Here is a 13,643-nt window from a genome sequence, read left to right as displayed (position 1 = left end):
CAAAAATGATCTTAAACAACCAAGTTCGAAGTGATGGACCGACCCTACAAGAGTATAAAGAGTAGGAAAATGATATATATAACATGTAAGTCTTGCATATGAAAAAAAAAAATTACCATTTTCATAATGAAACCAACTTTTTGTAAAGGAAGTACATCTTACACCTGTTGCTGGAGAGTATAAAGTCTAAACTCCATAAAAAATTATGCAGTTCTCCCCATAAGAAATGTTAATGAGGACATACAAGCCGATTCAAACCTAATCATTCCGCAATAATCAAAAGAAAGCAACTCAGAGGAAACAATAACCTTCTCTTCCCCTCCAAAACCCTTGCGGGGAAGAAAGTTGTAGCAGCAATTGAAAGGAACAGCATTGTCCAATTCCACGGAAGTTGTCTGTCATCATGTTTTAAAAATTGTGGAAAAGATAAAAACAAGAACATTTAACTGGAAGTCAAATTTGACACAAAGATGAAGCGTACCTGAACTCTTAGTTCTCCTGAAAAAGCCACCGTTATACTGCCCTCCTTTGATAAAAGTCGTCATTCGGAGGAGGACATGTGCAGATTAAACCCAAGATTCCTCTGCGATTCCTGAAGAAGGTTTACCAATTCCAAGTTGCTCCATAATACCTCCACGTCTTGCAGAGCATTCGAACTCCATAGTCTCGAGGGGAGCATATTCAAGTCAGTGCAACGTTTGATGACCAAATGCCTGAGGCATGGCATTGTACGTCTCCTCTGCTTCATCTCTTAATATTCAATTTTTCCAATTTAAGAACTTCCAGACGAGGGAACGAATCTGCAAAGAATGTGAGCTTACTAGAAAGCAAGCAACTCTGCAGTTTCAGTATATAAAGGTTGGGAAGCTTCCCCAGCACTCTCATGTCGCGGCGGACTTTTAAGCACACTTGTCTTAAGGTGATCTTGGTGATTGTCGATGGAAATGAAGTCGGGAGACGGGGGCCTTCTGAACAATTTACGACTTTCAATGTTTGAAGATGAGGTAAATGGTGGAGCTCTGCCAAAACCTCAACAGCTCTGCAGTTGCTGTCGTCCGAAGCAAATTATATTCCTAATTTCCTTAAGAGTTCAGATTGAACAATGAGGCTCACATTTTGTGGGTTAAGGGATACAGTGGAAAGGACTTGGAGCTTCCAAAGAGCTTTGACGTCTGGGTAAAAATGGTCCGGTAAACTCACTGGCCCAGACATATACAGATTTCTAAGACTACTGACCTCCCATATCCCTGTAGGCAAGCAATTCAGAAAAGTACCTTTCAGGTCGAGGGTTTCTAGGTGTTTAAGGTTGCAAATGGAAGCTGGAATTACTTTCAGAACATCAGACTTTATTCTCAAGTACCTCAAACAGATCAATTCTTCTATATTTGAGGGAATGGAGTAAATATTTAGTTGACCAAAATGAAGCACCCGAACCAAGCAGAACTTTTCGTGGACCCATTTCCAATGGTTTGGATCAAGGTCGCCGTAGGTCTGCTTCTTTCTGTAGGATGAGTCGAAGCTAAGTTTCTCATGGCCAAAGAACAACAAAGAGCGGGCACAAGTAGCGTGAGAGAGATTTGAAGCAATATAACGAGGAGTGCTACATTGGACAGAAATTCTACGGGATTTGTTCTCGGATAAAAGATTAACATGTCTAAATACCTCAAGAAACTTCTCTTCTTTGCTCTCGCAAATGGAGATGTGTTGTAGAAGAGCATGAATACGACATGTCTTTGCTCCTCCATCTGTCCTGCTGCTAGCCACTTGGATCAAGCTTTGATTATACAGCTCATCGAAGTAGTCTTTGGCATCATCCTCTATGTATCTAGAGCCAGTATGCTCTATGAATCCCTCGGCTATCCAAGGTCGGATCAATTGCCTTACAGGGATCTCAAATTCTTCTGGGTATACTCCAAAGTACAAAAAGCATGATTTCAAGTGCTGCGACAGGTGGGTGTAGCTCAAGGAGAGTATGTCCTTGCATCTTGTCCTACGACAAAGATAGGAATTCGCACATCGTCTTTATATTTGGATAGCGTTCGGTGTGTCTTCTTCTCTTCGACTGCTGCAAGGCCCCCTAATTCCACAATTGAAAGTGGTAAGCCTTTGCAACCTTTTGCGATTTCCCTTCCCACAGTTTCTAACTGGGGAGGAAATTCCTCTGTTACGCATACCTTCTTCCTAAAGAGTTCCCAGCTTTCATCTTCATCGAGAATTGGGGGAAAGTGGGTAGTACTTTCTGAAGCCACACCTTTTATACGGCTGGTGATCAATATTCTGCTTCCGTTTGAGTTATCAGGAAAACCATCTTTTAGCTCATTCCAAACTTCGGTTGTCCAGATGTTGTCCATGACTACTATATACCGCTTGTTAACAAAACAGAATTGGAAAGTTTTTCTCACTACTTTCATTGTGCTAACAGTAGTCTATATATAGACTTTTTACAAGAGGGAATAAAGAATAAGTTTGTTACATGACCGTAGAGAATAACAGAATGCAATGCAATCTGTGAAAGGCTATGTTACATGCTGTGATGGTTCTGCTATTGGTGCAGTGTCTCCTTTATGAGCAATAGAAGCACATACGTTAATATGCCCCCTCGAGTCCAAGGGGGTGTCAACCAAATTGAGACGAGGCTTAAACTTGATGAACTTGTCAGCAACAATGGGTTTGGTTAGAACATCAGCCAGTTGTTCTTTGGAGCTGCAGAAGGCAATCTTTAAGGTGTTGGCTGCTACACGGTCTCGGACAAAGTGGTAGTCTATATCCATGTGCTTTGTCTTGGAGTGATAAACTGGATTGGCACATAAATAGGTTGCTCCAAGGTTATCACACCAAAGAGTAGGAGCATGATGCAATGGAAGACCAAGTTCACGAAGTAAGGTTTGAAGCCATAGTAGTTCAGCAGCGGAGGAGGCCAATGATTTGTACTCAGCTTCCATGGAGGATCGGGCAACAGTTTTCTGCTTCTTGGAACACCATGAGATCAGATGCTTACCAAGAAAGATGCAGAATCCTCCAGTGGACCTCCTGTCGTCGGGACATCCTCCCCAGTCAGCGTCGGAGTAGGCTTGCAAAGTGAAGCTTGAGTGAGAAGCAAAAAAGAGACCCTGGTTGATGGTACCTTTGAGATATCGGAGGATCCGTTTTAGTGCAATCCAGTGTGAGTTTTTCGGTGTGTGCATAAACTGGCAGATCTTGTTTACTGCAAATGATATATCGGGCCTAGTGAATGAAAGGTATTGAAGACCTCCTACTAAGCTTCGATACAAGGATGGATCATCGAAGTCAGGTGTGTCATACTTAGACAACTTGATGGTAGAGGCCATTGGTGAGGTCACGGCTTTGGCATGTAGCATGTTGCTACGAGACAGAAGGTGCTTAATGTACTTTCTTTGAGACAGAAAGACACCATGCTGAGTATAATCAAGTTCAAGTCCTAAGAAAAATGACAGTTGTCCCAAATCACGTACCGGGAAGGCTAGGCTCATGTCGTGAAGTAAGGTATCAACGGCAGAGGTGTTTGATGCAGTGACGACAATGTCGTCGACATAGATGAGAAGGTAAATAAGAGTGTTACCTTGAGTGAGCATGAAAAGGGACGGGTCAGCTTTGGATGGAGTGAAGCCATACTCTGTTAACCATGAACTGAGTTGAGCGAACCACGCTCGTGGCGCTTGTTTAAGGCCGTACAGGGCTTTGGACAGCTTGCATACATGAGTGGGATGTTGTGGACTTACAAATCCTTGAGGCTGTTGCATGAAGACAGTGTCTGTTAATGTGCCATGGAGAAAAGCATTTTCAATGTCAAGTTGCCGTAAGGGCCAGCCGTGAGATACAGCAATGGACAGAACTAGGCGGATTGTGGTGGGCTTCACGACGGGGCTGAAGGTCTCGTGATAATCGACACCGGGCTGTTGATGAAAGCCCTTGGCAACTAGCCGGGCTTTGCGGCGTTGGAAGGAGCCATCTGCATTTGTTTTGGTGCGAAAAACCCATCGACAGCCGAGGATGTTGGAGTTCGGAACAGGTGGAACCAACGTCCAAGTTTGATTGTTGAGGAGGGCAGTGTATTCTTGCTCCATAGCTTGACGCCATTCAGAGTATTTTGAGGCAACCGAATAACTTGAAGGATCATCTGGAACGGTGATGCTGGTGGTGAGACAGTGTCGAGATGGGTACGGTATGGTACCATCGAGGAAGACTTTGGGTCTGGAAGAGTTGGTTTGGGCTCTGGTGATGATCGGGGATCGGGGCGGGATAAGAATTGGTAAGGGACGTACTGGTGAAGGAGAAGGTAAGTTGGTTGTTGGAGGTGAGACGCTGGAGGTTGAAGAAGATGTAGGATTAGTTGGGTTTGGGCTGGACGGAGAATTGGTGGGTTGAGAAGATTGGGGACCTGGGCCGAGAAGGGAAGAAGGGGAATGAGAAGTTGGGGTTGTAGGAAGAGAAGGATTTGGGACTGGGCCTAAGATGGAGTTGGGAAAAATAGGAAGAGTAGTGATGGACGGGTTATGAGATGAGGAAGAGGTAATGGGCTGGTGATGACTTAGAGGGAAAGTAGATTCATGAAAGGTGACATTCCGAGAGATGTACATTTTGTGTTGTTTAAAATCAAAACATTTGTAACCTTTGTGGGCCGTGCTGTAGCCCAAGAAAAGACATGGAGTGGAGCGGAAATGTAATTTGTGTGAGAGATAGGGGCGAAGATTAGGAAAGCAGAGGCATCCAAAAACCCGGAGAAATTTATAATCAGGGTCAGTTTTGTAAATCATGGAAAAGGGAGATTTGTTGTTGAGAGTTGGGGTCGGGAGGCGATTGATGAGATAAATCGCAGTTTCAAAGGCATCAGCCCAATAAGAGAAAGGAAGAGAGGCATGGGCCAAAAGAGCAAGCCCAGTTTCAACAATGTGACGGTGCTTGCGTTCAACAAGCCCGTTTTGTTGATGTGTATGAGGGCAAGATAGTCTATGATTGATTCCAAGTGATTGGCACATTGTAGTGATTGGTTTGTATTCCCCACCACCATCAGTTTGAAGATTAATTAGTTTAGTGTTAAAAAGACGTTCAACAAGAGGTAAGAATTTGGTAAATATTTGTATTGCATCAGACTTGAGTTTGATTGGAAATAACCAAGTGTAACGGGTGCAATGATCAACAAAGGAAATGTAATATTTAAAACCCAAACGTGATACATAGGGGGATGGACCCCAAATATCAGAGGAAACTAACGACCTTGTCTGGGATTACGAGAGAAACCACGGCCACGACCATGAGTGGCGGAGGTGAAGTGTGCTGAAAAATCAGAGGAAGATGGGGAAAGTTTGGCTATATGAGTGAGTCGGCTTTCATGGATTAGAAGGAGCTGAAATAAGTCATGAGAATTTAATGGGTCAGCGCGGGTAGTGATGGATGTGAGGAAGGATTCATAAGAAGGACCTAAGCCATTGAGGATGTAGGAGACGAGTTCTTTTTCGGAGATGAAAGTGCCAATGGCAGTGAGAGAATCGGCAAGTAGACGAACTTTGCCAAAGTAAGCCGTAATGGATTGGTCACCTCGATAGAGGTTAGTGAGCTGAAATCGAAGTTGGAATTCTTGAGCTTGGGATTGAGAGGAGAACATGGAGACTATAGAGTTCCATAATTCTCGAGCAGTAGTGGAGGAGAGAACATGACCTAAAATGGAGTCCGAGAGAGAGGAGAAAAGAACACTGAGTACTAGTTGATCAGTGCGTTTCCAGAGAGAGTAAGCGGGGTTGGGTGTGGGAGGGGAAGTGGCAGAATCGAAGATGAATTCAGGTGGTTTAAGATGAGTGCCATCAACGTAGCCATATAAATCCTGACCACGAAGATAGGCAGAAGTCTGGACTTTCCAGAGTAGGTAGTTCTCAGTAGTGAGCTTAGTGGTGACTATATGGGAAAAGGACGCGGTGATGGAGGGTGGGGTCATGGATTCAGTGAGGGAGGAAGAAGAAGAAGAGGCCATGGATTCGATGAGACTAGTGGAGTCGTGTGGCTCGTGATACCATGTTAACAAAACAGAATTGGAAAGTTTTTCTCACTACTTTCATTGTGCTAACAGTAGTCTATATATAGACTTTTTACAAGAGGGAATAAAGAATAAGTTTGTTACATGACCGTAGAGAATAACAGAATGCAATGCAATCTGTGAAAGGCTATGTTACATGCTGTGATGGTTCTGCTATTGGTGCAGTGTCTCCTTTATGAGCAATAGAAGCACATACGTTAATACCGCTTTCCTTCCAAGTATTTGAACAACTTTTTTTTCATTTCATCTTTACTCATGCCTTCGATTCCGTTCATCCTCCTTCTTTTTATCCTCTCAATGTCTTCGAGTGCCCCCATGGATTCGTCAGACTCTGGTATCGCAGACTTTAACATTTCAAGCAGCAAGTCCCTGGTTCTGAATTGGAAAGATGCATGCACCCATATACGGCAAACAAAGTGCCTCTCGACGAGAAGAGTATTGTAGATCTTCCAGGCAAGAGTGGTCTTACCCGACCCTCCCATGCCGATGATTGAAATGACACCAAGCTTTGAATCCCCTTCCGTAAGCTGCTTCTCCAATTTTGTAGAGTCAATAGCGAAGCCCACCACGTCTGTTTCCTTGATGACACTCCTATGTCTTTCCAGTGCAACGTCCACCGCTGCAACTGGAGTAGCTTCCGCTTCGTACCTTTGTACAGTATCCAGGATTTTATTGATTTTATGGTTGAAGCCCTCTATCTTCTTTGCTGCATCATGACACATCATTGGGTACCGAATTATCTTCCACACCAAGTTCCTCCTCAGGTCTTCAACCTTCAATGCATCCATAACATCCTCAGCCTCATTGGCGATGTCCCTTAATTGCCTCCTTGCCTCTGTCAGTAATTCATGCTCGTTGTGTTTTCCCCTGGATTCGTTGATAAATGCATAGGCCAGCTTTAGGTCACTATTAAGCGAATCGAATTCATCCTGCCCTCCACCAAAGAATTTTTCTTTTTGTTCAAATACCCACGAGAATTTCTCTAGCACGAAACTACAAATACTCTCCCCCGTTCTTGCTCAACCCCAAACCCAACAAAGTTCAGCTCTTGTAATCTTCAACTTATTTTTTTTCTCTCGCTTAATTCCTTTCATTGGTTGAGGCTGTGGTGAAGATATTGAGAGGGAAGGAATGGTAGTAGAAACTCAGTTTGGAAGGCAGATGTATTAACAAAGAAAAAGAAAAGAAAAGCATCGATCAGAAAGGCCTGTATCAATGCCTAGCCCAAGCTAGTTCAATAATTCCAACTAGTGTTAAAAATCAACATTTTTCACGCGTTTGAGATAAAGGCCTGTATCTGAATTTTCAAACAACATACAAGTCGATGAAAGCTCATGAGGTGGGTGGATTTTTCACGCGTTTGAGATAAAGTATCTGGATTTTCAAAGCATCTTTGGTGTAGGCAGTTTGGATTCAAATTTATTTTAATTCGTTTTATCTAATTATTATAATTTTTTTAAAATTTTTATACAAAATATAATAAATAATTCAATTTTTTTGATATCAAAATAATAATATTATTAAAAAATAATATTTAATAATATTTTATTTAATTTTTAATTTTTAACTTTTATCTCAATTCATCTCGTATCAACTCACTGTCTAATCCTAACTTAACTTTTTGCAAAGAACTCTCTCCATCTAAGAACATTAGCATTAGTTTATGCATATGCATAAACACTTCTTTTAGATATTGATTTTGCCATTTAAGAAAATTTTTCACATTTGAGTATGCATATTTAAATTAAAATAATAATAAAATATTATTTCATATTTAAATCAAAATAATAATGAAATATGATTTCTTTATTATTATTAATTTTTTTCCTAAAATTAATTTATATATATATATATTTCTACATACATTTGGTATTAAATAATACAATATAATAATAAAAATATAATTTTTTTATATATTAATATTAAAATTATAATAAAATGATAAAAAAATGTAATATATTATAATAATCAAATGAAAGTGAAGGTGAATGTTTGTTGCGTTGTTGAGGGAGCTAGGAGAAGAGGAAAGGATTGTGAGGGAGAGAGTGAGAGGAGAGAGAGAATTTGTAAAATAAGATATATAGTGAATAGTAGATTTTTAAATTTGAATAAGTATTGTTCATAACTATACAAAAATGAGACACTATACAGCAGCTTCACACCCAACATACCAAAATTTTTGAGTATAGAATAAAAGAGAGTAAAATAATAAAATTACATATTTAAGTGATGTGAAAAAGTGTGAAACTGCTGTGTATAATTTTTCTACAAAAATATGGAGATGCATAATTCAATGTAGTAAAACTTAAGGTGATATTAATTATGCAATTATGACTTTGTGTATGTAGGTGCATAAATGAATGCCGCTGCTCTTACTCACATTAGATCCACCAACTGGAATATTGCCATGTGGAATTAATGCCAGTGTCGTGTATCAGATTCTAATCGATTGACACAACTGTGACGCCTCCAAATTCTGTTTGGGATCGGACGGACATTTGAAGCGTCGAGACATGCAACACAAGGTTACATGCCCCCGTTCATGACATATAAGATGCAATGTTCCTAACATGCATCTAACAATATGCAATATTCGCAGCAGATAAATTTTTTCTTTAGCAATACTATGCACCAAATTGAAAATATCTCAAATGCTTAAAACATACTTCATACATAAAAACCCATTGAACAACTAAGATCATAACACTAGTCCAAAATGGTTATGATCCAAAAAGTACTAGAGATGCAACTCAATCGTACAAGTAATAATTTACATTAATTACTATATTAACATTGATGTCGCACCGTCAACTGTGTCTAGTTGATCAGCTCCTGATTCTCTTTCAGGTCCTGTAACAAGATCTACCATTCGGGGGGAATGGTAGTTGGGACTACCAAAGTGAGATTTAATTATAAATCTCAGTAAGTTAACAAAAAACTTCCACACAAGCTAATGATGCATGGATGACAGTAAAAGCATAAATGCATAATCAAATTCATAAGTAATTAAAGCATAACTTGGCGTACAACATAGCATAATTGACATAACTTAAATTGAAACATGAACAGAACTTGACTTGACATGAACTTGATCTGAAACTTGACTTAGCATGAACTTGCTCTGAAACTTGAATTAACATGAACATGATATGAAACTTAACTTATCATGAACTTGTTCTGAAACGTGACTTAACATGAAAAATACATACTCCACAGTTGTTGTGACCCCATGTATTCTATGTGTAAATACATACTTCACAGTTGTTGTGGCTCCATGTATTCTACACAAACTTGACTTAACATGAAAAATACATACTCCACAGTTGTTGTGGCTCCATGTATTCTACGTGTAAATACATACTTCACAGTTGTTGTGGCCCCATGTATTCTACGGAAACTTATTTTTTAACTGCTTAAATACATACTCCACAGTTGTTGTGGCCCCATGTATTCTACGTGTCACAATTGCTGTGTCTCACGTAGTGTATACGTCACAATTGCTGTGACCCCATACATAAGTAATCAAGATGAAACGTGACTGGAATACGAAATGACTGAAGCCCTGACGTAACATAACGTGACTTGAACATAACTTGAAATACATGACCAACTTGAGATAGAAATATTTCGTAACATGGTATAACATATAATAGACAACATATTCAACATGACATACTTGCAACAGTGAATATTACATGACTTGACATACATGTAATAGATGACATACTTAGCATGATGTACTTGTAATGTATAATAATACATGACAAAATATATTATGTAACAGATAAAAACTGATGACAGAATAAATTCTGTATAACAAACAATTACGTGATGACTTGGCATGGCATGACATATATTATAACACACATACATACACTGTAGTTCCTTTACTTAGCACACATACACAGTAGACTGCTAGGAAGTTAAAAGCTAACTTACCTCGATCTCCGCGTTTCTTATTTAAGCGCGATCACGAGGAACTGTAATTAGTGATTCTAAAAGTTAGCACTAAATCACTAATAAATTGAAATATATAAAATACTAACTTAAAGAGTAAAATTTCCATTTTACTCTCTACATATAGGAAAATGACCGTTTTACCCATAACTTAAGGATTTTGCATACTAACTCCAAAAGTCACAAAAATTTACATGCCTCATGTAAATTTTATCCTCAACTCAAATATCAATTTAGAAAAATTTAAAACTAATCACAACTATTAAAACTCCATAGGGCCGAAATTCCCATATGCTATTTCCATTGATTTTTGTTTCCAACTTGTTTTGATCAACCTTTTGATCTATGACTTATAAATATGTGATCTTCAAACCAAACCATCACATGGTTTAAAAAGATGTCCTAAAATATATATAAGCTTCTAATTCAAGATCACATGATTAAAAATTAACCAAAACATAAATTTAGCCAAGAACATCCACGCTTTGGCTTATTTGAATATCTCTTTGCATAAAATTTTATATCTTTGAAACTAACATCAAATATATTCAAAATAATAATATAACATGTATATAAGATGCTTAGGATCCTCCAATAAAATTATCAAAGTCGTTGGAATAGGTTTAGACCACCAAAGAGTTAAACTTTCTCAAAACAGAAACTGTTTTTCTTCTTTTAGTTTCTAAGTTTCTAAATCTAAGAAAATATTTCATCAAAACCTTTAATCATGCAAAAATCCTCAACCAATAGTCATATATACATGTTAACAATACTCCATAAAAATTTCAGACCAATATCTATCCATTAGCTTGGTCAAAAACTCCAAACTATAACATATTCTTCAGTTTATCTTCCAGAATGACCTTTCTATAGTTTACATAATATTTGACTGACTAAATGATATTCAAATGAGACAAATAAGATATCCACGTAAACTAGACTTAAAAAGGAACAACTTATATGAAGGAGACTTTATGATAAAATACTTACAAAAGTTTCGAAATGGGCATGCAAAAGAACTCCTAAAAGCTGTCCGAGAGAGATTGTTTGATATTCTTTTAATGGAAAGTATAAATGAAAATAATTTCATGGGGAGAGGTGATTGGAGATACTTATGGATGAGATATGGAAGAGATGAGACTAGAGTGAGAGTTAAGTGTAGGACTCTCTTACCTGAAGTGAGAGTTAAGTGTATGACTCTCTTACCCGGAGTGAGAGTGGAGTGTAGGACTCTCTTACTTAATAATATCTACAAAAATCAATTCAAGATATTTTTACCCAATAATATCCACGAAATTAGCTTAAAATATTTTTATCTAATAATATCCACAAAATTAGCTTAAGATATTTTTCTCCAATAATATCTACAGTTTTGAACAGACGTTTTGTCCGAAAATATGAAAAAATATTATTGCGCCATAAGACCTTAAATAACCTTCCGAGTCTAATGGCACAAATCATAATATATTTTGACACTTCTAACTATCTCCAATAATCAAAAACACACTTCTGATACCATAGTAAATAATAACATTAATTATGTAATTAGACAAAAACCTATACGATTAATGGATTCGTGAAAACTTATGGGGTCTTCACGAGATTCCTAAAGTTAATAGAAATTTCACAATTGAATTTCTAGTGGGCTGTTACAACAACACTAGCAAGTCGTCAATGAAATTAGGCTGCATTTGAATATTGAGCTGAGTTAAGCTAAATTGAATTCTTTATGAATAATAATGAGTTGAGTTGATGGAATGAGTTATATGGAGCCCATCTAAGATAAGTTTAGATATGTGTAGATGTTAATATGAGTTTAAAAATATTTATAAAAAGTTAAAAAATGTTGTAGATTTCACGTAAAAAGAGGTGTTAAATTGAAAAAGGTTGTGGGTGCCACGTGTAAAGAGGTTTTGAGTTGAGATGAGTTTAGTCATTTGAGATTTGAGTATTTAGATGTTAGACTCAGGTTAAAATTAGACTGAACTAAATTAAGATCATTACTATATTGCATGATAGCACCTGTGGTAGAAGCAGAAACAGCTGATGAACGTGGTGCAGAATACCTCATATATTGACCCTGAGAAGATTGTTGAGCCATTGCAGAAAGAGATTGCAGGATAGGAATGCAGAAAGAGATTGCAGAGTAAAAATGCAGTATGATTACAGAAAAGTGAAGAAGATGAGATGCGAATGAAGATGAGCTGAATATCTCTTTTATAGAGAAAATTATGATACAGCATCTCTTGTAAAGCAAGAGAAAAGAGACGAAATATAGCTTCATAGCTCTGCGGCGCTTGACAGCATGCCTGACAGCTATAGAGGAGTTGAAAATTCGCGGTGCTTGTCTGATCTTAAAAGGCTGGCCACTGTTTTTATTGAAAAAAGAAGGTTAGCGGCTTAATGTTGATGAATTCTCCACTAACTTTGTTATTTACAAGAACTCCAGAAGAGTACAACTCCAGAAGAATAGTGATGACCAGAAAGATCCAGTTGTGATTATTTTATCAACATGGATCAAGTCCACAGTTAGTTGGATGTACAGATGCGAGTTATCTTTCAGATCCACACAAAAAGATCATTGCAATTCATGAGAAATGATTTTATTTCTATGTTATAGTGATGAACATAATTATTATAAGAAATGATTTCCAACACCTTTAAAAATGAATTTTGCACAAGATTTTTTTAGAAAATTTTATTTAAATCAAAATTAGTAAAAATATTAAATTGCTAGCAATTATTCCTACAATATTCTCATGCCCCCATTTTGTTCCAAACTTTGGCTATATATTATGATGACAACTAACAAGTGAGTTATTTCACCTTTTTTTTTTTTTTTTCACTCTGAAACTTTTTTAATTTGAATTTTCCAAATTATAATAAATATTTTAAATTATAAAAACAGGTTGCTTATTTAAAATTATTCGAGCATGGAAATTATTTATTTCTAAACTTGTAAAAAAAATTATTTTTTATCAATTATGAAGACGACATTCTCATGCTCCCCCCCATTATCAAATTTTTTTTTTACTGCCAATGTGCTCATAAAAGCGATAAAAGCTCATATTCAATCTTTTACATCTATTTTCACCCAACTTAAACATCAGTTGCATTTCTCATTTAACAAGTTTGGTAATAAAAAAAATACTTATATTTAACAATATAAAGCCTCCAATTTCCAAAACGTATTCTACACGTATAAAAATGGTCATACAATACCATGGAAAATATTATAACTATCAATTTGCAATCCTATGTGCCCACATAGGTAGTGTGATAGATTCTCTGGTTGCAACCATGGCTTTTTTATTTTTTATTTTACAAAATCTAAAAAAAAAAATTCTATAAAGTAAATAAGGTAAACCCGCTTTATCAACACAATATATACCCTTTAAAGGAGCTGGCAACCCAACACTGTCCATCCAAATACAAGAAGAACCTTCAGCACCAATCTTAGCCAACCCATCAGCCATCGCATTTCCTTCCCAAAAAATATGTTTAATTGTATAATTCACAAAATTTAACATCGTAAGAATCTCCTCCCAGAGTTTTTGCCGACGTGGTCATCTCTTCCCCTTCTCACGTGCAAGTTCTCTCCTGTTTGTGAACAGTGAGGCGTATGGCTAATGAATTG

General features: G+C 37.5%; 2 protein-coding genes across 2 annotated transcripts; both read right to left on the bottom strand.

Annotated features, from left to right (window-relative positions):
* Positions 1-99: 99 nt before the first annotated feature.
* On the bottom strand, positions 100-2,351 carry LOC122316348 (putative disease resistance RPP13-like protein 3). The gene is made up of 3 exons (XM_043132878.1): positions 2,146-2,351; positions 482-2,020; positions 100-395 (listed from the first exon to the last, which is right to left on the bottom strand). The coding sequence occupies exons 1-2, from the start codon at positions 2,349-2,351 to the stop codon at positions 1,066-1,068; spliced, it is 1,161 nt and encodes a 386-aa protein (XP_042988812.1). The 3' UTR covers positions 100-395; positions 482-1,065.
* Positions 2,352-6,246: 3,895 nt separating this feature from the next.
* LOC122316347 (disease resistance protein RPP13-like) lies at positions 6,247-7,264 on the bottom strand. Its single transcript, XM_043132877.1, has one exon. The coding sequence runs from the start codon at positions 6,835-6,837 to the stop codon at positions 6,247-6,249; it is 591 nt and encodes a 196-aa protein (XP_042988811.1). The 5' UTR covers positions 6,838-7,264.
* Between the last annotated feature and the right edge of the window lie 6,379 nt (positions 7,265-13,643).

The sequence above is a fragment of the Carya illinoinensis genome, chromosome 7 (genome assembly GCF_018687715.1).
Source record: "Carya illinoinensis cultivar Pawnee chromosome 7, C.illinoinensisPawnee_v1, whole genome shotgun sequence".
Taxonomy (NCBI): Eukaryota; Viridiplantae; Streptophyta; class Magnoliopsida; order Fagales; family Juglandaceae; genus Carya; species Carya illinoinensis.
Note: the sequence above shows the minus strand (reverse complement) of the source record. Positions and strands in the feature narration are given on the sequence as shown.

Coding starts and splice junctions, on each gene's coding strand:
- LOC122316348 (XM_043132878.1), bottom strand. CDS start 2,351: ATGGACAACATCTGGACAACCGAAGTTTGGAATGAGCTAAAAGATGGT. Junction 2,021..2,145: donor ACAGAGGAATTTCCTCCCCA/GTTAGAAACTGT, acceptor CCAAATATAAAG/ACGATGTGCGAATTCCTATC.
- LOC122316347 (XM_043132877.1), bottom strand. CDS start 6,837: ATGGATGCATTGAAGGTTGAAGACCTGAGGAGGAACTTGGTGTGGAAG.